Genomic DNA, 22791 nt, shown 5'->3' with positions numbered 1-22791 from the left:
TTCAAACATGCCCATGTCTCTCCCATCCTAAAAAAACCCTCTCTTGACCCCACCTCACCTTCTAGTTATCGTCCCATATCCCTCCTACCATTCCTTTCCAAACTCCTTGAACGAGTTGTCTACACGTGCTGCCTAGAATTCCTCAACAACAACTCTCTCCTCGACCCCCTCCAGTCTGGCTTCCGTCCCCTTCATTCCATGGAAACTGTGCTCTCAAAGGTCACCAATGACCTCCTGCTTGCCAAATCCAACGGCTCATACTCTGTCCTAATCCTCCTCGACCTCTCAGCTGCCTTTGACACTGTGGACCACCCCCTTCTCCTCAACACGTTATCTGACCTTGGCTTCACAGACTCCGTCCTCTCCTGGTTCTCCTCTTATCTCTCCGGTCGTTCTTTCTCAGTCTCTTTTGCAGGCTCCTCCTCCCCCTCCCATCCTCTTACTGTGGGGGTTCCCCAAGGTTCAGTGCTTGGTCCCCTTCTGTTCTCAATCTACACTCACTCCCTTGGTGACCTCATTCGCTCCCACGGCTTCAACTATCATCTCTACGCTGATGACACCCAGATCTACATCTCTGCCCCTGCTCTCTCCCCCTCCCTCCAGGCTCGCATCTCCTCCTGCCTTCAGGACATCTCCATCTGGATGTCCGCCCGCCACCTAAAGCTCAACATGTCGAAGACTGAGCTCCTTGTCTTCCCTCCCAAACCTTGTCCTCTCCCTGACTTTCCCATCTCTGTTGACGGCACTACCATCCTTCCCGTCTCACAAGCCCGCAACCTTGGTGTCATCCTCGACTCCGCTCTCTCATTCACCCCTCACATCCAAGCCGTCACCAAAACCTGCCGGTCTCAGCTCCGCAACATTGCCAAGATCCGCCCTTTCCTCTCCATCCAAACCGCTACCCTGCTAATTCAAGCTCTCATCCTATCCCGTCTGGACTACTGCACTAGCCTTCTCTCTGATCTCCCATCCTCGTGTCTCTCTCCACTTCAATCCATACTTCATGCTGCTGCCCGGATTATCTTTGTCCAGAAACGCTCTGGACATATTACTCCCCTCCTCAAAAACCTCCAATGGCTACCGATCAATCTGCGCATCAGGCAGAAACTCCTCACCCTGGGCTTCAAGGCTCTCCATCACCTCGCCCCCTCCTACCTCACCTCCCTTCTCTCCTTCTACTGCCCAGCCCGCACCCTCCGCTCCTCCACCACTAATCTCCTCACCGTACCTCGCTCTCGCCTGTCCCGCCATCGACCCCCGGCCCACGTCATCCCCCAGGCCTGGAATGCCCTCCCTCTGCCCATCCGCCAAGCTATCTCTCTTCCTCCCTTCAAGGCCCTGCTGAGAGCTCACCTCCTCCAGGAGGCCTTCCCAGATTGAGCCCCTTCTTTCCTCTCCCCCTCGTCCCCCTCTCCATCCCCCCGTCTTACCTCCTTCCCTTCCCCACAGCACCTGTATATATGTATATATGGTTGTACATATTTATTACTCTATTTATTTATTTATTTATTTATTTATTTTACTTGTACATTTCTATCCTACTTATTTTATTTTGTTGGTATGTTTGGTTCTGTTCTCTGTCTCCCCCTTTTAGACTGTGAGCCCACTGTTGGGTAGGGACTGTCTCTATGTGATGCCAATTTGTACTTCCCAAGCGCTTAGTACAGTGCTCTGCATATAGTAAGCGCTCAATAAATACGATTGATTGATTTAGCTCCCTTCTCCCCTTCTACAGTCCACCCTGCAACCCTCCGCTCCTCTGCCGCTAATCTCCTCACTGTGCCTCTTTCTTGCCTGTCCCACCATCAACCCCCGGCCCACGTCATCCCCCGGACCTGAAATGCCCTCCCTCTGCCCATCCGCCAAGCTAGCTCTCTTCCTCCCTTCAAGGCCCTACTGAGAGCTCACCTCCTCCAGGAGGCCTTCCCAGACTGAGCCCCTTCCTTCCTCTCCCCCTCGTCCCCTTCTCCATCCCCCTCATCTTACCTCCTTCCCTTCCCCACAGCACCTGTATATATGTATATATGTTTGTACATATTTATTATTCTATTTATTTGTTTATTTTACTTGTACATATCTATTTATTTTATTTTGTTAGTATGTTTGGTTTTGTTCTCTGTCTCCCCCTTTTAGACTGTGAGCCCACTGTTGGGTAGAGACTGTCTCTATATGTTGCCAACTTGTACTTCCCAAGCGCTTAGTACAGTGCTCTGCACACAGTAAGCGCTCAATAAATACGATTAATTGATTGATTGATTTAGCTCTACTATATAGATTGCTACTTTTCCTACCTTCCTCCAATTAAAATGGTCTAACTGGCAGCTCAGCCACCAAATATTTCATGGTTGGCCAGTTCTCCCTACTCAATTCACTGCCCTACCCTCACTACATCCCCCAAGTAACTGCTCTGGGTCAGCCCCAGGGTGGGATGGTGGATTCCAGACTGCACTTGTCTACAGACAACAGCTGTAAAGCCACTTGATATCACCTGTGCAGAGGCAGGTGATAGATATAACCTCTATCTTTGTGATCCTAACATAATAGTCAAATGGGACATGTACATACATAGCTTTTAGATACAGAGTTTGTTCCAGAGTGCTCTCAGGATGTTACTGTTTGACCCAAAGTGACTGCCCCAGTGTATGAGGGTACATGACGACTGACAGAAAGTTAGTGGAAAGGGTTTAGCAAAGGGTTTAGGGGAAATTCACTTGGATGCTTTTCATCCTCTAGACTGTAAGCTCCTGTAAGCAGGGAAGTGTCTACCAATTCTGTTATACTGTACCCTCCCCTGTGCTTTGTGCAGTGCTCTGCACACAGTAAGTGCTCGACTGACTGATCAGTGAGGAGGTAGAACCAGGCTGGTTTTCCTGATCCTATTAGAGAAGAATTGGGTTCAAGCCCCTTTTGTCCATTCCAAGAGGCTGGGTCTATTCTGCAGAGAGTTCTTCAGGGGCCTGGGTCCGGCTGGGTGGAAAGGCAGATCAGATTTGGGCTAGAAGTGACACAGCAGACCTCCTTGTCCCAAGAAGGGTCTATCGAGGCCTCCTTAGGAGGCTGGGGAGAACCATGGGCTCCATTAACCCCCCCACTGCACAAGCAATTGCCTGCAGCATAGGCCTACGTTTACCGCATGTGTAGTAATGATTTGTGGTGTTTGTTATGCACTTACTCACACTGTGTGTGGCCCACCCCCTGAAGAATGAAGTGAGGCTTTGTGGGGGCCTGGCTAGGTATCAGGCTGCGTGGATCCAGGTTGGCCAGGCCCCAGATTTTCAGCCTGAAGAGGACTCTGTGTAGGGCAGAATGTGGTCCACAATAACCAATCAATTAATCGTATTTACTGAATGTTTACTGTGTGCAGAGACCTGTACTAAGCGCTTGGGAGAGTACAATGCAACAGAGTTGGTAGACACATATTATATATATTCATATATATGTTATATAGAGAGGGGGAGACAGATAATACAAATAAATGACAGATATGTACATGTGCTGTGGGGCTGAGGGAGGGGCGAATAAAGTGTGCAAATCCAAGTACAAGGGTGACACAGAAGGAAGTGGGAGAAGAAATGAGGACCTAGTCGGGGAAGGCCTTTTAGAAGAGATGTGCCTTCAATAAGGCTTTGAAGGTGAGGATGATGATGGTCTGTCGAATAAGAAGATAGAGGGGCTTCCAGGCCAGAGGCAGGATGGGGGCGAGAGGTTGGTGGTGAGATAGATGAGATCGAGCGACAGTGAGTAGGTTGGTATTATTCATTCATTCATTCATTCAATCGCATTTATTGAGTGCTTACTGTGTGCAGAGCACTGTACTAAGCGCTTGGGAAGTACAAGTTGGCAACATATAGAGACGGTCCCTACCCAACAGTGGGCTCACAGTCTAGAAAGGGGAGACATAGAACAAAACAAAACACATTAACAAAATAAAATAAATAGAATATGTACAAGTAAAATAAATAAATAAATAGAATAACAAATACGTACAAACATATATACAGGTGCTGTGGGGAAGGGAAGGAGGTAAGATGGGGGGATGGAGAGAGGGAGGAAGGGGAGAGGAAGGAGGGGGCTCAGTCTGGGAAGGCCTCCTGGAGGAGGTGAGCTCTCAGTAGGGCCTTGAAGGGAGGAAGAGAGCTATCTTGACAGATGTGGGGAGGGAGGGCATTCCAGGCTAGGGGGATGACGTGGGCCGGGAGTCGAAGGCGGGACAGGCGAGAACGAGGCACGGTGAGGAGATTAGCAGCAGAGGAGTGGAGGGGGCGGGCTGGGCTGTAGAAGGAGAGAAGGGAGGTGAGGTAGAAGGGGGCGAGGTGATGGAGAGCCTTGAAGCCGAGGGTGAGGAGTTTCTGCCTGATGCGTAGGTTGATTGGTAGCCACTGGAGATTTTTGAGGAGGGGAGTAACATGCCCAGAGCGCTTCTGGACAAAGACAATCTGGGCAGCGGTGTGAAGTATGGATTGAAGTGGGGAGAGACAGGAGGATGGGAGATCGGAGAGGAGGCTAATACAGTAATCCAGACGGGATAGGATGAGAGCTTGAATGAGCAGGGTAGCGGTTTGGATGGAGAGGAAAGGGCGGATCTTGGCAATGTTGCGGAGCTGAGACCGGCAGGTTTTGGTGACGGCTTGGATGTGAGGGGTGAACGAGAGAGCGGAGTCAAGGTTGACACCAAGGTTGTGGGCTTGTGAGACGGGAAGGATGGTAGTGCCGTCAACAGTGATGGGAAAGTCAGGGAGAGGGCAGGGTTTGGGAGGGAAGACAAGGAGTTCAGTCTTGGACATGTTGAGTTTTAGGTGGCGGGCAAACATCCAGATGGAGATGTCCTGAAGGCAGGAGGAGATGCGAGCCTGGTGGGAGGGAGAGAGAGCAGGGGCAGAGATGTAGATTTGGGTGTCATCATCGTAGAGATGATAGTTGAAGCCGTGGGAGCGAATGAGGTCACCAAGGGAGTGAATGTAGATCGAGAACAGAAGGGGACCAAGAACTGAACCTTGAGGAACCCCTACAGTAAGGGGATGGGAGGGGGAGGAGGAGCCTGCAAAAGAGACTGAGAATGAACGATCGGAGAGATAAGAGGAGAACCAGGAGAGGACGGAGTCTGTGAAGCCAAGGTTGGATGGCATGTTGAGGAGACGGGGGTGGTCCACAGTGTCAAAGGCAGCTGAGAGGTCGAGGAGGATTAGGATAGAGTATGAGCCGTTGGATTTGGCAAGCAGGAGGTCATTGGTGACCTTTGAGAGGGCAGTTTCTGTGGAATGTAGGGGATGGAAGCCAGATTGGAGGGGGTCAAAGAGAGAGTTGGTGTTGAGGAATTCGAGGCAGCACGTGCAGACGACTCGTTCAAGGAGTTAGGAAAGGAATGGTAGGAGGGAGATAGGGCGATAACTAGAAGGTGAGGTGGAGTCAAGAGAGGGTTTTTTTTAGGATGGGAGAGACATGGGCATGTTTGAAGGCAGAGGGGAAGGAACCAGTGGAGAGTGAGCGGTTGAAGATGGAGTGAGCGGTTGAAGATGGAGGAGTGAAGTGTGAGGGCTGGGTTGTAGTAGTAAATCAGGGAGGTAAAGTAGGAGGGGGCAAACTGATCGATAGTTTTAAAGCCGATGGTACGGAATTTCTGTTTGATGTGGAGGGGGATGAGCAACCATTGGAGGTTCTGGAGGAGTGGGGAAACATGGACTGAATATTTCTGTAGAAAACTGATCTGGGCAGCAGAGTGAAGTATGGACTGGAGTGGGGAGAGGCAGGAGGCAAGGAGGTCAGCAAGGAGGCTGATGCAGTAGCCAAGACGGGATAGAATAAGTGCTTGGATTAATGTGGTAGCAGTTTGGATGGAGAGGAAAGGGCAGATTTTAACAATATTGTGAAGGGTCAACCGACGGGATTTGGTGACAGACTGAATAGGTGGGTTGAATGAGAAAGATGAGTTGAGGATAATGCCTAGGTTACGGGCCTGTGAGATCGACAGGATGGTGGTGCTGTCTACGGTAACAGAAGAGTGAAGGGGAAGACGGGGTTTGGGTGGGATAATAAGGAGTTCTGACTGGATATGTTAAATTTGAGGTGTCAGTGGGACATCCATGTCCTGAAGCCAGCAGGAAATAGGAGACTGCAGAGCGATCAAGCCTGGAGAGGTAGGTTTGGGAATCCGAACCAAACCTACACAGGAGTCTACAGCACTGTTTAGTGAGGCACGCATGGGCAGTGTGTTGGGAAGTGGAGTGGAGGTGAAATCAAGAAAAGATTCCTGGGAGTGGAAACACAGATCTTGTATTCTCTATCTTGGGAACCGCAGGTGACAGTGAGATCATTTTCATTAGACACAGTATATCCAAAGGATCTGTTGCTGGTGATGTGTTGGAAAATCTGCTTCCTCACCTCTCTTCCCCACACTGGCAAAACAACAGTAATAGGTCCCGATACTGCAATTTACAGTCATGTTCATGTAGGGTTTTGAGGTACTCCTGTACAATACCACACCAGGGGTTTGTTTTTGAAGGAGATGTTAGCAGGCTCCAATTTTTGCCCAAGGGGATTGATTACTTTCTAGATTTTTTTCAGCACTACTGTACCCTGAACCTCTTTTTGAATTTCAGTGTTCATTTATAAATAATGAATTCAGCCCTGGGTCGAGTAGGACTCTATAATCGGTTAACATATATTTTATTTCTCTCTCTGAGCAAGTTTTCAAAAGCATCTGAAATGGTGAGCAGGAAAGTGGTTTAGTAGACTTGCCCCCCCCTTTATGCACTGAACCATTAATCTGGCTACAGCGTTAACTGCTGAATTCAGAAGCACTAATAATCATTACAATCCAGGAGTACAACTTCAAATTCAAGCCACATTTTGTTAAAATTTATGTACAGGTGCCCTTTCTCTAGATGAGTATTTTTTTTTAAAGTGGAACAGAATAAAAGGTTTAGAAAAAGAAATACTGTTTTACTCCATAGAACACTCCCCCCCCCCCCCCCGATTATTATTATTATTGTTATTAGTAATAGTATTAATATTACTCCTAGTACTACTAATAATGATCATGGTATTTGTTAAGGGATTACTAGGTGCCAAACACTGGGGTAGCTACAAGGTAATCAGGGTAACACAGTAACAAGGTAACACGGTCCCAGTCTGACATGGGGCTCATAGTCAAAGTAGGAAGGAGACAGGTATTGAATCCCTATTTTACAGATGAGGAAACTGAGGCAAGAGAAGTTAAGTGACTTGCCCAAGGTCATTCTGCAATCAATTAGCAGAGCCAGGATAGGAACCCAGGTTCTCTGACTCATAGGTCCAGGCTCTTTCCGCTAGACCAAGCTGCTTCCTGTTTAAACTGGAGATCCAGAGCCAAGGGTTTCTTTTGTGGTGAGCCTTTCTAGACAAGGGAAAGACCAGGCTTGCCTAGGACTAGCTTTGAGGGAGGAGGAGCAGAGGGTGAGAAGGGGGTTGGGAGGATGTAGTCCAACTCCAAGGTGAAAGCCACAGAGGGGAACAGTGCATCATTTCTCCCACCTCTGGATCCATCCTGTTCTGACCCCATCCGGGGGGGGCGGGAGCCCGCGGGAGGAATCTTGGGAGATCAGCTCCAGTCTACCTCTGGATCAGGCCACCTCTGGCTGAGAAGTGCAGGGTTTGGTGCTAGTATCATCCTTCTCCTCTTCATCAGCATCATCTTCATCATCATTATTTATGATATTGATTAAGCAATTACTATGTGCCAAGCACTGGGGTGGATTCTCGATCACCTAGACTGTAAGCTCGTTGTGGGCAGGGAGTGTGCCTGTGTGTATTGTTGTATTGTACTCTCCCAAGTGTGCAGTACAGTGCTCTGCACACAGTAAGTGCTCAATAAATACAATTGATTGAATGAATGAATGAATGAATGAGATCAGATCCAACCCCTGTTCCACAGAAGGCTCCCAATATAAGAGGTAGGAAGAGAAGGCATTTTACAGATGAGGAACCTGGGGCACATAGAAGTGAAGTGACTTGCCCAAGGTCACACAGCAGACAAAGTGGCAGAGCTGAGACTAGAACCCAGGTCTCCTGACTCCCAGTCCCTAGGCCATTCTGCTTCTCCAGACTCGGTTGAGCCTGGGTTCCTAGGCTGAACTGGATCCCGTGGGACTGCCAACTAGAATGAACCTGAACCTCCAGGTTGACCTTGGGACCAACTTGTTTGGGCCTCCCTTTTCTAAGCTGCCATTTCCAGGCCTTTCATTCATTCATTCATTCACTCGTATTTATTGAGCACTTACTGTGTGCAGAGCACTGTACTAAGTGCTTGGGAAAGTACAATATAACAATAAGCAGTGACATTCCCTGCCCACAACGAGCTTACAGTGTAGAGGAGGGGAGACAGACATCAATACAAATAAATAAAATAACAGATATGTACATAAGTGCTGTGAGGCTGGTGGTCGGGGGGGAGGAGAAGAGCAAAGGGAGCATGTCAGGGTGATGCAGAAAGGAGTGGGAAATGAGGAAAAGTGGGGCTTAGACTGCGAAGGCTTTTTGGAGGAGATGTGCCTTCAAAAAAGTGCTGAAGGAGGGGAGAGTAATTTATCTGTTGGATTTGAGGAGGGAGGGCATTCCAATTGAGGAGGGAGGCATGGGCAATTTCAGATTGGCCTGAGGTGGCTGGGAGGGAAAGAGGGAGGGAGAGAAGGATGGTCTTTGCCCCATGGTGTTCAGTACTAATGTCGGCTCACAGGAGAAACAGAGGGCCAAAATGAATCAGGGGTAGAGGCAGTGGGAGGGGAGGGTCATACAATAACCATAAAGGAGATATCACTTAGCCACTCCAGGGAAAGGGGAATTGCCACTAACCTCCCTAACCTCCCAGCCCCTTGGCCTCCCCTGAGGCGAGTGGAATGGCATTCCTAGCCAGCTTCCTAAGGGCAGTACAGTGACCATAAAGGAACAGAAGAGGGTTTCCAAGCAGGGCTCAAGGGTGGGCAGGGGAACCTGTCAGAGTGGAGTCAGGGAAGCTCACAGCCTCAGCAGGGGCAAGGACTGCTGATAGCAGTTTTCCCGGTTTGCCACTCCATCCTGGAAAAGCTGGGGAGGAATGCAACTGCAGTCAGTTGGGCTAATTCATTCATTTTTGCTTTATACTTGAAGTTAGGGCCATGTGAGTCCAACATGTAAATGTATGCAAACTAATATGCAAATCTGCCCTTTGAGGCAAGAGCCCTGACCTTTCATTTTTAAACAGGACTGTTCATGTGGATATGTAAGTTTTTATATTTGGTGTCTCAGTTGTTAGACACTGAGATGTCCAGAATCTCTCCAGTTACCACTCATCAGACCTATGATTTAGGCAGGGATTATCCAAAAATCTAAGCTTTCTAGTAATACTGTCATGGCATGATGAAGCTAATTATGAACCTTGTTCTAGCTCTAGTATTTTTTTCCTCTGGATTGATCTCTTGTTCAGGACTGAAATGCTCTGCTCTATTGTAGGATTTCTTCGGGGAGTGGGAAGCTTCTAGACTGTGAGTTCCTTGTGGGCAGGGGACGTATCTACCAACTCTCTTTTATTGTACTCTCCCAAGTGCTTAGTACAGTGCTCTGCACACAGTTAGTGCTCAATAAAGCCCATTGATTGAAGTCAAGGCCCCCAGACTGTTGACTCTCCCCTTAGCCTTCTGGTAGATACACTATTGCGATTCCATTACCTTCTTCTGACTCACAAATGAGTTATCTCTGTGGAGCCCTGGAATTGCCTTCTCTGGGAAGTCCCTTAGATCAATTATTGAGTGCTTACTAAGTGCAGAGCACTGTGCTAAGCACTTGGGAGAGTACCATACAACAGAATTGGCATAACACCCATAACAAGTTACAGTCCAGAGGACTCAAACCAGGATAAATTTCCTGTTGTCTAGGATACTTTAGGTGTGGTCCTCCCTGGAGGCAAGGAGATGTCCATCTTGTTCTCTCAAGCTTGTTGAACCAGTGGTCTTGGTATACAGAGCACCAAACTCCTCCACTGCTTGCTACTGGGGAATGGCTAAATCCAGTTTCACAGGCTCTGAGCATCGTCAAGCATTAAACCAGGTCTGGGTAAAAAGAACGGAAGTGGGAAGGCCACTCGGGATGATCAGATTTCTTTCCCTTTTTGCATGTGAGTCAAGTTCTCTCTGAGAACCATGCTCCTTGGTCTTGCCCACCTGCTACTGCCAGGATCGTGTTTGGACTCTCCAAATCCCAGCTGGAGGAGGGTACACTTGCTTAGAGAAAGGAAGTTCTGGGGAAGCATGAGGGGACTGAGAGGCACCACCATGGACTGAAATTGTTTCAATACTACAGAAATTAAGCACTGAGGCATCAATTGATGGGTTGGAAAGTAAGTACATATGATGACGGGTCAGGTCATTTTTAAGGACTTGAAGACGATGGAATAATAGAAAAGTGACACCCAATCATTTTCCCTCATTGAACTCAGTAAAGGACCACTGTTCTCTTCTCTCACATGTCATATAATACTTATCCCTATGATAAATCATGGAGTTTTGCGCAAGATGTTGTGGAAGGATGAGTTCTTGGAATACAACTGCAACTTTTAAGCTGGAATATAAATCTGACACCCATTTTGGAATCCAGTAACCCATTTTCCCCTGCTTCCATCCTTGTTCCTCCTTCAGATCTAATGTTATTGGGGTATTGCAATAAAAATGATAACTTTGGGATCTAACTAGACTTTGTTTCCCATGAGAGTAAGCAGTAATATAGGTTAAAAAAATCCACCTAAGCAGGGAGGTTTTAGGATACTCAAACTGCATCAGGTATGTAGAATATGGCATTTTATTTTATTTTATCCTACTAATGTAACCTTCTTTTCCTCTCCTAATCTCCTCACTGTGCCTCGTTCTCGCCTGTCCCGCTGTCGACCCCCAGCCCACGTCATCCCCCTGGCCTGGAATGCCCTCCCTCTGCCCATCCGCCAAGCTAGCTCTCTTCCTCCCTTCAAGGCCCTACTGAGAGCTCACCTCCTCCAGGAGGCCTTCCCAGACTGAGCCTCCTCCTTCCTCTCCCCCTTGTCCCCCCTCCATCCCCCGTCTTACCTCCTTCCCTTCCCCACAGCACCTGTATATGTGTATATATGTTTGTACATATTTATTACTCTATTTATTTATTTTACTTGTACATATCTATTCTATTTATTTTATTTTGTTAATATGTTTTGTTTTGTTCTCTGTCTCCCCCTTCTAGACTGTGAGCCCACTGTTGGGTAAGGACTGTCTCTATATGTTGCCAACTTGTACTTCCCAAGCGCTTAGTACAGTGCTCTGCACACAGTAAGTGCTCAATAAATACGATTGACTGATTGATTGGAGAGCTTTATGCAACAATAAAGAGTATAATAATTGCCTCTGAATAGGTGTTGTTACTAAAGAGTTCAGTGTATCTCTTGTTGTTTTTAATTATTAGTATTATCACTCTACAGCTCAAAAGACCTATAGTAAGCTTATCATCAGGAGCAGGGTCCAGAGGGGGAGCAAAGGGCAGACAGTGGATTATCGGGGGCAGAGAGGTGGTTACTGCCCAACTGTCATCGTCACTGCTATGACAGATGGAGGAACAAAGCCTAGAGCATAGATCTTAGGCTGATCCTCTGCTTGGTCCTGGTACGGTCAGGTCCAAAAAACTCCCTGACTGGATCTGGGGCCAGGGTCCCCCACCTGTCTTACTGTTTCAAGATGGGGTGGGGTATGCCAGTAGACATTGATTTGGCACTTAATAGCCCTCTTCAAACTATAGGCCTAGGGACTGGGCCTTCCTCAGCATATATACACCTAGACTATAGACTGTAAGCTCCCTGTGGACAGGGATCACATCTACCAACTCCGTTATATTGGACTTTCCCAAGTACTTAGTACAGAGCTCTGCACCCAGTAAGTGCTCAGTAAATACCGGTAATTGATTGACTGATGCCTAAGAGACTCTGCTTTAGTCTAAATCTGTATCTATATCTAGATCTGTAATTAATGTATTTATATTAATGTCTGTCTCCCCCTCTATCAATCAATCAATCAATCGTATTTATTGAGCATTTACTGTGTGCAGAGCACTGTACTAAGCACTTGGGAAGTACAAGTTGGCAACACAGAGATGGTCCCTACCCAACAGTGGGCTCACAGTCTAGAAGGGGGAGACAGAGAACAAAACAAAACATATTAACAAAATAAAATTAATAGAATAGATATGTACAAGTAAAATAAATAGAGTAATAAATACATACAAACATATATACATATATACAGGTGCTGTGGGGAAGGGAAGGAGGTAAGGCAGGGGGGATGGAGAGAGGGAGGAAGGGGAGAGGAAGGAGGGGGCTCAGTCTGGGAAGGCCTCCTGGAGGAGGTGAGCTCTCAGTAGGGCCTTGAAGGGAGAAAGAGAGCTAGCTTGGCGGATGTGGGGAGGGAGGGCATTCCAGGCTAGGGGGATGACGTGGGCCGGGGGTCGACGGCGGGAAAGGTGAGAACGAGGCACGGTGAGGAGATTAGCGGCACAGGAGTGGAGGGTGCGGGCTGGGCTGTAGAAGGAGAGAAGGGAGGTGAGGTAGGAGGGGGCGAGGTGATGGAGAGCCTTGAAGCCAAGGGTGAGGAGTTTCTGCCTGATGCGTAGGTTGATTGGTAGCCACTGGAGATTTTTGAGGAGAGGAGTAACATGCCCAGAGCATTTCGGGACAAAGACAATCCGGGCAGCGGCGTGAAGTATGGATTGAAGTGGGGAGAGACAAGAGGATGGGAGATCGGAAAGGAGGCTGATACAGTAGACTTGTAAACTCACAGTGGGTAGGGAATTTGTCTGTTTATAGTTATACTGTACTCTCCCAGGCCCTTAGTACAGTGTTTTGCACAGAGTAAGCACTTAATAAATTCCATCAACTGACTATTCGGACCTTGGCTTGTAGCTAAGAGCTGGTACCCTTCTCTCCCTTCTGCTAGAAGGGACAATGAAAACCCTGAATTCATCAGAACACCCTAATGTATCCCACAGAATCCTTTTAACACTTATGAATTTAGCTACCCCCTCCTTAGCACTCATGTATTTATGCCTGCTTTATTTGTCTGCCTCTCTAGCTGTAAACATTTAAACTATGTTTATGTTTGTTTCCCCCATTAGAATGTAAACTCCTTGTGGACAAGGAAACATGTCATTTTATTATTCTCTGCTTCCTAAGCATCTAGTACAGTGCATCACACCAAGAGGACCCTTAATCAATCAATCATATTTATTGAATGCTGACTGTGCGCAGAGCACTTGTACTAAGTGATTGGGAGAGTAATAAAGCTTAATGCTTACTACTACTTGTAATATCCTGAGGAAAACTTGAGGAGAAGAAAGAGAGTGAGAGAATGAGGGATCAGAATTCTGTTTCCATTCTAGAAGTGAAGCAGAAAGATGAAATGGCTTGCTCCAGGCTGAAAATGGAGTCTCAACTACAGTTAGAGCCAAGACTAGGTCAATGGCAATTTCTGCTTATGGCTGAAGCTGCCTTCTGAAACTTTGTTCCAGGTCATGAGTAGTGTCTGGGGCGACAGCCACCAGAAATGCAAAAAGAGAAGCTTGGATTCTTCAGTTACTGCCAGGCCGTCCCAAAAGTAGGCCCAGTTGGGGCAATTACCCTGGGCCTTGCACCCTAAAAGCCCTCTACCTCCTGGCCAACAGACCGTTGGAAAACTGTGGCTTCGTGAGGGGAAGGGGGAAGCCAGGAGGGCCAAAACTCCCCCCAAAAAATCCCCCCAATCTCCTCAGGGTAACCGCTCTTCAAAATCCCACATTCTAGAGACAGGTGAAGTCCCAACAGGAGGAGAAGAGTGGGAGGAGGCAGTGGCAGTGGTGGGTCCCTTACTCTGCTGCTGCAGAGCATTGCTCAGAGAAAAGGGTGGGACAGTGTGAGAGAATCAGGGTGGAGGGTCCACTCTCTAACTCCTAGATGCCTCTCTCCATCTCCCATCCCCTTCATCACACTGGGTTATTTGTCCTTGTCCCCTCGGGCCCCCCGCAACCCCCCCCAGCGTTGGTCATGAGGTTTGGTGTGCTCTTCTCCTCTCCCCTCATTACCTTATATTTCTTCCTGCTCCTACCCAATCCCTTTCATCACCCCACCATGTAATTCTGACACCCTTTTTCTCGGAACACGAAGAAGGGTTAAGATTCATGGCTGTTTGTTTTCTGGCTCTTAAGTTCAACTTACCAATGGGCAGCAGAATTCCTTATTATCATTGTCATTCAATAGTTATGGAGAGGCTAGACCTGTGCCATGAATGTAATTGGCACTTGAAACTGAGGAGCCTCTGACTGACTGACTGACCTACTGACTGTTGATCTGGTATGTGGTTCCATAAAGAATGCAGAGGAAAGTCAACTGACACTGGCCAACAAATCTAGGTTTCCCATGGTAATTGGCCAACAACTGTGACTGTTTTGATTACTCTTATTTTGGAATTGGGATTTAGCCATTTCCTTTCCCCAAAAGGAGACTGAACTGAATGTTATTTCCTTTTCCACTAACTACAACGTACATTTTCCTGGGCTGCAACAAGGCTAATTTTAAAATGGGCCTTCTTCGGTGTTCAATGCTGGTGCATTATGAATCTCACTATAGCCTAGTGGAAACTGCATGGGCTTGGCAGTCAGAGGACCTGGGTTCTAATCCTGGCTGTGCCAATGGCCTGCCGTGTGACCTTGGACAAGTCATTTAGCTTCTCAATGCCTTGGTTTCCTCATCTGTAAAATGGTGATTAAATACCTGTTCCCCTTCCTACTTAGACTGTGAGCCCCATATGGGGCAGGAAGTGTGTCCAACCTGATTAGCTTGCATCTACCCCAGCATTTAGAACACATAGTAGAGCACTTAAGAAATACCATTTTAAAAAACATAGTATCTTCCCCAGGGAGCATACAGAATCTGTCTACATCGCTAAACACAGAAGATATGTCCAAACTGGAGGATTCAAAACAATCTTCTTTTGGCACTTCATTAAAGGAATTTGGGCCACAAACAAGGACTCTTATTTTATGGGTTGTTTTTTAACCTGTCTCTTGCTCCCACATCCCATTTACATGGATCAGTGTTTATTTAAAAAACCCATTTGGGTCCCTCCAATTCACACATAAATACATGACACATGCAATTAAGGGTAGACTTTGACACTCTAAACTACTGATGATTATTAGTGGAAATATTTTTCACAACAGAGTTAATGTTTCACTTCATCTCCCCTCCCACCTTCTAATGGGTAAAACATCCTATTGAGTTGGTTGGGGCTAGTGCCTAATGTGTGACTAAAGAGCTAGAGCCAGAAAGGAGCAACTATATTTGAAGGAACTGTATGTGTTTGGAAAACCACCAGATTGATTGGCTTGGGGTAGCGCAGTCACAGGTTACACCCCTCCCCCGGCCTGCTCTGCTGGTGAGCTTCAAATCCAGCCAGGGTCCACGTTCCTGAAACCTGAAAGGAGAGTTCCAGTCACAGATCCATTCCAGCCCCAAACCTCTCTTGGCTAAAACTGTCTGGGGAGCTGATGGGGACCCCTGGCCATCAGAAACAGATCTGAGGTACAAGACCACCCAAACAACGGTCAGACTGTAACAATCCCTGCTCAAATCCAGTGATCTAGATCTGTTTAAATCAGTGATAATGACAGTACTAATCCCCAAGTCTTCCATGCTCCTGTAGGCACAAACTTTGAAATGTCATAGAATATATGTGTATGTACATATACATATATTTATATATATCTACAAATACCATATGTATGTGTGTATATATATATAATAAAAGCAAATTAAACAAATTTTTCTTTTGCCAGTGAAAAGAAGAGTTTAACTTGGGACAGCACTAGTTCTGCATAAGCAGTCTTCCACTGAAATGTAAATAGGGGACACTATGACCTCACTTTCCTTTCCTAATGGGATTTTTAAATCGGAAAGGATGAGTGCATCCCCTTGGAAGACTCAGCTTATTGCATTGAAAATTCTACTCGGTGCATCTCCACGTGAACCAAACCGTCTACAGTGTCATAAAAAAGAACAGTAAAGGCAGTTTCATTCAAGGGAGGATCTAGGTTGCTGCATCGGGAGGACTGCTCTCTAAAGATGGTGGATTATTGTATAAGAGTATTAACCACTCCTCACCTTTCCTTGGCATGTCTGTTTCATAGAACCAGATATGACTCATTCATTGTCTTTTTACATTTCCACAGGAGAAATTTACGCTGTCACTTGGCCGGATCTTTGCTCTGTTGGCTATTTTGTAGTTTGCATTTTAATTATCTTGGAACTCAAGGTTCACATTATTGGCATGAAGAGTTCACAGCATTGATCATCCAGACATGGCCTGGGAAAGTACCCCTCCCTGAGTGAGGCCCTTGGTGTGAGGGAAGGTTAGAGGTAAAAGCCCAAACTCAAAGGGGCCAATCAATTGCAGCTCTGAAACTGAATTTCATAACCAACCATGAATCCAGCTCATTATCCATTATTTGGTCAAAATCCTCTGCGGTCCTCAGCAGTGTTATTTTAAACCTCTCAGGAGACTCTTGGCCAAATTTAAAGCCATTTTGGCAAGCCCGGAAAGTAGCAAGCGTAAAGCTAAATGGGTACTTAGCCAACCCTAAAAGGCTCTGTATAAAATGAACAGCTTCCTTTTGGTCTTTGCTACTCCACTGCAGTCCCACAAGGGTGTTCCCCCCCTCCCCCCGCCCCATTTTTCATCTGCTGACTCGATTTGACTTCTCTGTTGAGCTGATGGTCTTCCCAGGTAAGGTATCCCCCAGTTGGGGGCGGGGGTGCGGGGGTGGGGGGAGAAGCAGCTCCTCAAAACCTCACCTTCAGAGACATAACAGGATTGCTCCATCACCCCCGGCACTCTCTATACCACCTGCCCGGATGATTTTTAGTGATGTATACATAGTAGCTTTAGAGGCGGGATGCACTAAAAAGGAGAGCGAGTTCGCAGCCCGCAACAGAAGCGAATCCTCTACAAATGGAGGTGGGAGGAGGAGAGTTAAAATAGTAGCAGGGTAAAGTTCCTTAAAGAGTCCGAGATAGGACAACCGCATTTTTTTTCCGATTGGTCTCCACCCCCCCGCGCCCCACCCCCACCACTGAGGCCAACGGAGGGTCCAGGACTGCGAAAGGGGTGGCCCGGCCAACCCCCGCCAGCACGCCTTCGGTAATTGAGAGATGACCGCTAACCTGTATGCACTCTGTAATGGGCTTTTAGATGGGAAGATTTTCCATAGACTTTGCCACATCCACCGTAGGGACACTTGTGTCTCTTTTCGGAGGCTAGTTTCCCCTTTGCGGGCACTCCACCGTGAAGGAGGGAAAGCGGGCCGGGAACGGCGCCAGAATCCTGCCTCTCCTCGGGGCTGTGGGCAGGGCTCGACCCAGATTCGGTGGTCACGTCGCTGTCCGATCCCATATCCTCATCGGGACTTTCTATACAGTCGCTGCAGATCGAAGGGGTCTGGATGGGTCGATATTTGTTCAGGTCCAACAGGCTTTTCGCAATGGCCACCAGCGTGCAGTAATCCTTCCACGCGTCCCCGGGGTCAGCGTGCTGTTCCTTGGCCGCTTCCCGCTCGGGCAGTCGCAGCCGCTCTGCCTCCTGAGCCCCGTGCTCTTGCACCGCAGCCCGGTTGGAAATAGACACCAGGCACTGGGCGGCCACGAAATCCATATAGGCGGCTGCTGACATGGTGAGGGAGAGCAACCTTCGCACAGGAGAGCCCGAGTCCAGGCTCCCAAACTTCACTGCCGTGACTCCCGGAGTTTGGCAAATCGGAGGATTGCTCGTCCTCCGGATGCAGGAGCGGCAACCCCAGGAGAGTTGCGCTTCCAAATCCGAACCGGCCGCCTTCAGTCCCTCATCCTTTACGTAACAGTGACTTCAAATTGCAGCATCGGCCACCTAAGGCTGCACCTTAGCGTCTCCCTCCCTCTCTCTCTCTCTCTCTCTCTCTCTCTCTCTCTCTCTCTCTCTCTCTCTCTCTCTGTCTCACGCCTAGCCCCCTGATTTGGGACTCCCACGACCTCCGGCTTTCAAACCCGATCCCACTGACAATCGGAGCGGACTTTTTTTTTAATAAGCTGGTCTTGGAAAGAGGCCACACTTGGCGGTTGCAAGTTATCCTATAGAAAAAAAGCACCCAAGATGTTCCGGGGTGGGGGTGGGGGGAATTGCAGGAAGGAGCTCCGCAAATGTTTCCCAGCCGCTGTGTCTTCGTTAAAATTCTCAACACCCCAACCGAGGGGATGCTGTGTTGAAATAGCAGAATAAGATCCAGGTCTCTAAGCCACTTCCCCCCACCCCCCCACCCCCCACCCTGTCCACTGACGGATTCACTCCTCCCTCTCCTGCCCGTCCTTACTGTTCCGGCATTCTCTTGCTCAGTAACAATTTCGCAGAATCCCATCACGTCACACCCCAAACCCCCTCCAATTGGCCATCGGGGAAAGTGATTCACCTCTGTTTACTTTTTCTCCCTGCCAATCACAATGTCCTTTTGGAGGAGAGGTGTGCCTAGTACTGAGGCGGGTGGCCAATCGAACTGTTCCCCTTCAATGCCTCGTGCTACCTCTCCAGACTCACTGTCGAGATTTAAAAGGGCGATGGCCAGGTAGCTGAAAACCGTGCTCTGTCTGGCATGCCTACCCCATCTCCTCAGAGCCCGTTTCTCCCGGGCACTAGATAATCTTATTCCAGAACCCAGCCCATCCTATCTGGCCCGTCACTCGCCTCACCTCGTCAACGACAGGGAGAGCTACAGTCGTTGTCGGGTTGTTTTTTTAATTACATATTTTTATTTCGAGCAGTTAAGTATCTTGCTGCAAACGCTACAGTCCCAGCAACCCGTCTTCCAATCAAAAGTAAATTGGCTGATGTCACAAAAATCGGCTCAGCCAATCGAGAAGGACATCCCCCAAAGCAAGTGTTCGGCGTTTGTAAATCTGGAGAGTTGTAGGGAGACAGAACCAGAGCAGTGTTTTGGGTTTGATGGTAGTAAAATTTGGGTTTGAATTAGGATGTGGCTGTAGACCTAGCCCAGATTAAAGGTGTAACGCCAAACATGTCACTTTAACTGCACTGGCTGCTATAACCCTGAAACCAGGTGGTACACTATCAAAAAAGTACTCCAGGTAAGCACTGGGGCATGACAAAAAGATGATCTAGATCTTAGAATTTACCGAGGTGGCAAAGACAATAAGAAAAAGAACTGAAAGTGATTAGAAAACATTTGGGAGGAACTTCTTCTGAGAAGTTCATTTTAAAAAATATCATTCCACCTAACGAAACTATTGACTAAGACAGTTACTGACGTTACAGGCAATTTTGTTTCCAATTATAGTATTAGCACAGCATGTTTCCAGAGCTTTTGAAATATTAACAGTGAGTATGAAAGGATTCTTAGGAAATGTGAAAGGTAATCTGGGACTTCAAATTCAAGGGGCAACTGTTGGATATTGGGACCATTGTTGGATAAATTACTACTTTTTTATGGTATTCGTTAACCATTTACTATGTGCCAGGCACTCTTCTAAGCCCTGGAGTAGATAATCGGGTTGGACACAATCCCTGTCCCATATAGGGCTCCCCATTTTACAGATGAGGTAACTGAGGCACAGAGAAGTGAAGTGACTTGCCCGAGGTCACACACAGGCAAGTGGCGGAGTCAGGATTAGAACCCAGGTTCTCTGACTCCCAGGCTCGGGCTCTTTCCACTGGGCCGTGCTGCTTCTCTTTTAGGATATATTTAATGGCATCTCCCTAAACAGTCTCCTGATCTGAATGCTGAGCGCTTAGAAAAGCTACCAATGTCAGTAGGAGTTATGAAAAAGGAAGCAGCAAGAAAGGGGAGGAGGAGGAGGAAGAAGAGGAGAAGGAGAAGAAGCAGAAAACATGGATAATTCATCAACTGCATCCAACCTAGCTTCCATCTACCCTAGTGCTTAGGACAGTGCCTGGCACGTCATAAGCGCTTAATGAGTGCCTTAAAAAACCCCCAAAACAAAACTGGATAAACAGTCTGGTATAGTTGAGATTGGACTGTATGTTACCCTTCAATCCCTTCAAGTCCTGCGGTTGTCTAGTGGAAAGAAAACTGCTTGGGGAATCAGAACATGTGGGTTCTTGTGCCAGTTCTGCCTGCTGGGCTATGCCATCAGTGGTGGAGTTTTCAGTCCTAAGAACCACCTAAAGTGTTCTGGGTGGTATACAGGCCCAGCTGGGATCCTGAAAAATAGCTAAGTGGGTGGCAAAGACCACAGCGGCTATCAAAGCAACTGACTCCTGGACACAGCGTTGGCATTATGCTGCGGACCCTTTGGCCATAAAATGGGTCCTGGAAAGGGCCCCCAAAGGAATCCTGGGGAAAGGCAGCATGGATCGCTGACTCACCCTCCTCCTTGTCTCTGGCCACCCACTGCACTAGGTCTCCCTTGCCGGGATTGCATCTGGGTGCTGCTCAGTAGGAGCACTCTCCCTGAATATTGAGAGGGATACATCTCACAATCACCCCTCCAGGTAAACCCGCATAAGGATGCCCTGGAGACTGCTTGCTTTCCTCCACAGCTGCAGGGAGAATTGGGCTTACTGTGATTAAAAATGCAGCATTACTTCCAAAATGGTAATTGCCCTTCAAGTGTTTCCTCATAAAGTTTTGCCTGGAACATTATGCCTTGAAATTGCCATCAAAGACTTTTTGTTGATCATGTGACAAACATGAGAGACAGGAAAAGCAACCTAGCCTAGTGGAAAGAGCATGGTCCTGGGAATCAGAGGACCTGAGTTCTAATCCTGACTCCACTACTTCATTCATTCAATAGAATTTATTTAGTGCTTACTGTGTGCAGAGCACTGTACTAAGCACTTGGGAAGTACAAATTGGCAACATATAGAGAAGGTCCCTACCCAACAATGGGCTCACAGTCTAGAAGATGGGCTCACAGTCTAGAAGACACTACTTGTCTCCTATGTGATCTTGGGCAAGTCATATAACTTTTCTGTGTTTCAGTTTCCTCATCTATAAAATGGTGATTAAAAACTCCTCCCTCCAATTTAGACTGTGAGCCCCATATGGGACAGGGACTGTGTCTAACCTGATTATCTTGTATCTACGCAGCGTTTAATAGAGTTATGGGCACTTAACAAATACCATTGTTATTTGCTTGTTATTTATTGTATTTGAAATAACTTTCAATAGAACCTAGAGTCTGGCATGGGCTTGAAACCAGTGACTAAAGAGGTGGGCCAGAAACCTCATGGCCAGCAGCAGCAAGCAGGGTAGAATGGGGGTTGAGAAATAGACCAAAATTTAGAAGAAATGATTAATGATCAGCATCAACCTTAAGTTAAAAGTTCTGCAGGAAAGGGAGAAGAAAAATCAGGTGGTAAAGTAAGACGATGTAAATGGCATAGAATAACTCATGTGAGTGCAGAGTTAGGCATGAGGTGTTTTCTGAAATTCCTCATGCATATTGCAAAATGTTTGGAATCAGAACCTCTAAACCTCCAGGCGCCTGACAAAATTAGGGTAGAGAGGGTAGGCCAGCAGCCCAACTGATTATTTAGAACTAAATCTAATATGATTTGTGAACAATTCCCCATAGAATTTTTTAAAAATGTATGTGATTTCTTCAACACAAATTTAGTAATCGTTAGCCTTTCACCTTGTTTCTTATAGATTCCAGTGGGGGTTATGAAACTCAAATACCCCCATAAAGTAAAAGAGATGGACAATTGCTATTCAAAGTAAAATACTGTTTTCCTTTGGATACTGAATGTTGGGGACATGATTCAGAAAGTTTGCCTTGGTTTCGAAAAGATTTAGGTGCATTACTGCCTTGACTATCTGATCATGAAATTGCTAAATCATCATTTACTTGAGGACCTACTTTATAGAGCTGTGTCCCAATTTGTGTTTATGTAAGTAGAGGAAGACAGTTGATTAATTCCATGATTTAATTTTGATTGAACTCAGATTTCTAATTCTGCCTCTGCCTCACAACAAGCTCGTCACAGGCAGGAAATAATAATAATAATAATAATAATGGCATTTGTTAAGCGCTTACTATGTGCAAAGCACTGTTCTAAGTACTGGGGAGGATATAAGGTGATCAGGTTGTCAATCGATCAATCAATCAATCAATCGTATTTATTGAGCACTGTGTGCAGAGCACTGTACTAAGCGCTTGGGAAGTACAAGTTGGCCCAGCCCGCACCCTCCACTCCTCTGCCGCTAATCTCCTCACCGTGCCTCGTTCTCGCCTGTCCCGCCATCGACCCCCGGCCCACATCATCCCCCTGGCCTGGAATGCCCTCCCTCCCAACATCCGCCAAGCTAGCTCTCTTCCTCCCTTCAAGGCTCACCTCCTCCAGGAGGCCTTCCCAGACTGAGCCCCCTCCTTCCTCTCCCCCTTGTCCCCCTCTCTATCCCCCCGTCTTACCTCCTTCCCCTCCCCACAGCACCTGTATATATGTTTGTACGTATTTGTTACTCTATTTATTTTACTTGTACGTATTCTATTTATTTTATTTTGTTTATATGTTTGGTTTTGTTCTCTGTCTCCCCCTTCTAGACTGTGAGTCCACTGTTGGGTAGGGACTGTCTCCATATGTTGCCAACTTGTACTTCCCAAGTGCTTAGTACAGTGCTCTGCACACAGTAAGTGCTCAATAAATATGATTGATTGATTGATTGATTGATTGATATAGAGACAGTTCCTACCCAACAGTGGGCTCACAGTCTAGAAGGGGAAGACAGAGAACAAAGCGTGGG

General features: G+C 47.2%; 1 protein-coding gene across 2 annotated transcripts in view; it reads right to left on the bottom strand.

Moving 5' to 3' along the window:
* Positions 1 to 18301, bottom strand: part of KLF9 (Kruppel like factor 9) — a 30200-nt gene extending 11899 nt beyond the window's left edge. The window contains exons 1-3 of one of the 2 annotated variants that reach the window (XM_038769911.1): positions 17207 to 18301; positions 16838 to 16988; positions 14955 to 15461 (exon numbers count right to left, since the gene is read on the bottom strand). In XM_038769911.1, the coding sequence (XP_038625839.1) occupies positions 16840 to 16988; positions 17207 to 17711 (654 nt within the window). In that variant the 5' untranslated portion in view covers positions 17712 to 18301 and the 3' untranslated portion in view covers positions 14955 to 15461; positions 16838 to 16839. Of the gene's footprint in view, positions 1 to 14954; positions 15462 to 16837; positions 16989 to 17206 lie in introns of those variants that run through there. The other variant, XM_038769910.1, reaches the window with a different exon arrangement.
* Positions 18302 to 22791: the final 4490 nt, after the last annotated feature.

Source organism: Tachyglossus aculeatus, chromosome X4 (assembly GCF_015852505.1).
Source record: "Tachyglossus aculeatus isolate mTacAcu1 chromosome X4, mTacAcu1.pri, whole genome shotgun sequence".
In the NCBI taxonomy this organism is placed as follows: domain Eukaryota; kingdom Metazoa; phylum Chordata; class Mammalia; order Monotremata; family Tachyglossidae; genus Tachyglossus; species Tachyglossus aculeatus.
Note: the sequence above shows the minus strand (reverse complement) of the source record. Positions and strands in the feature narration are given on the sequence as shown.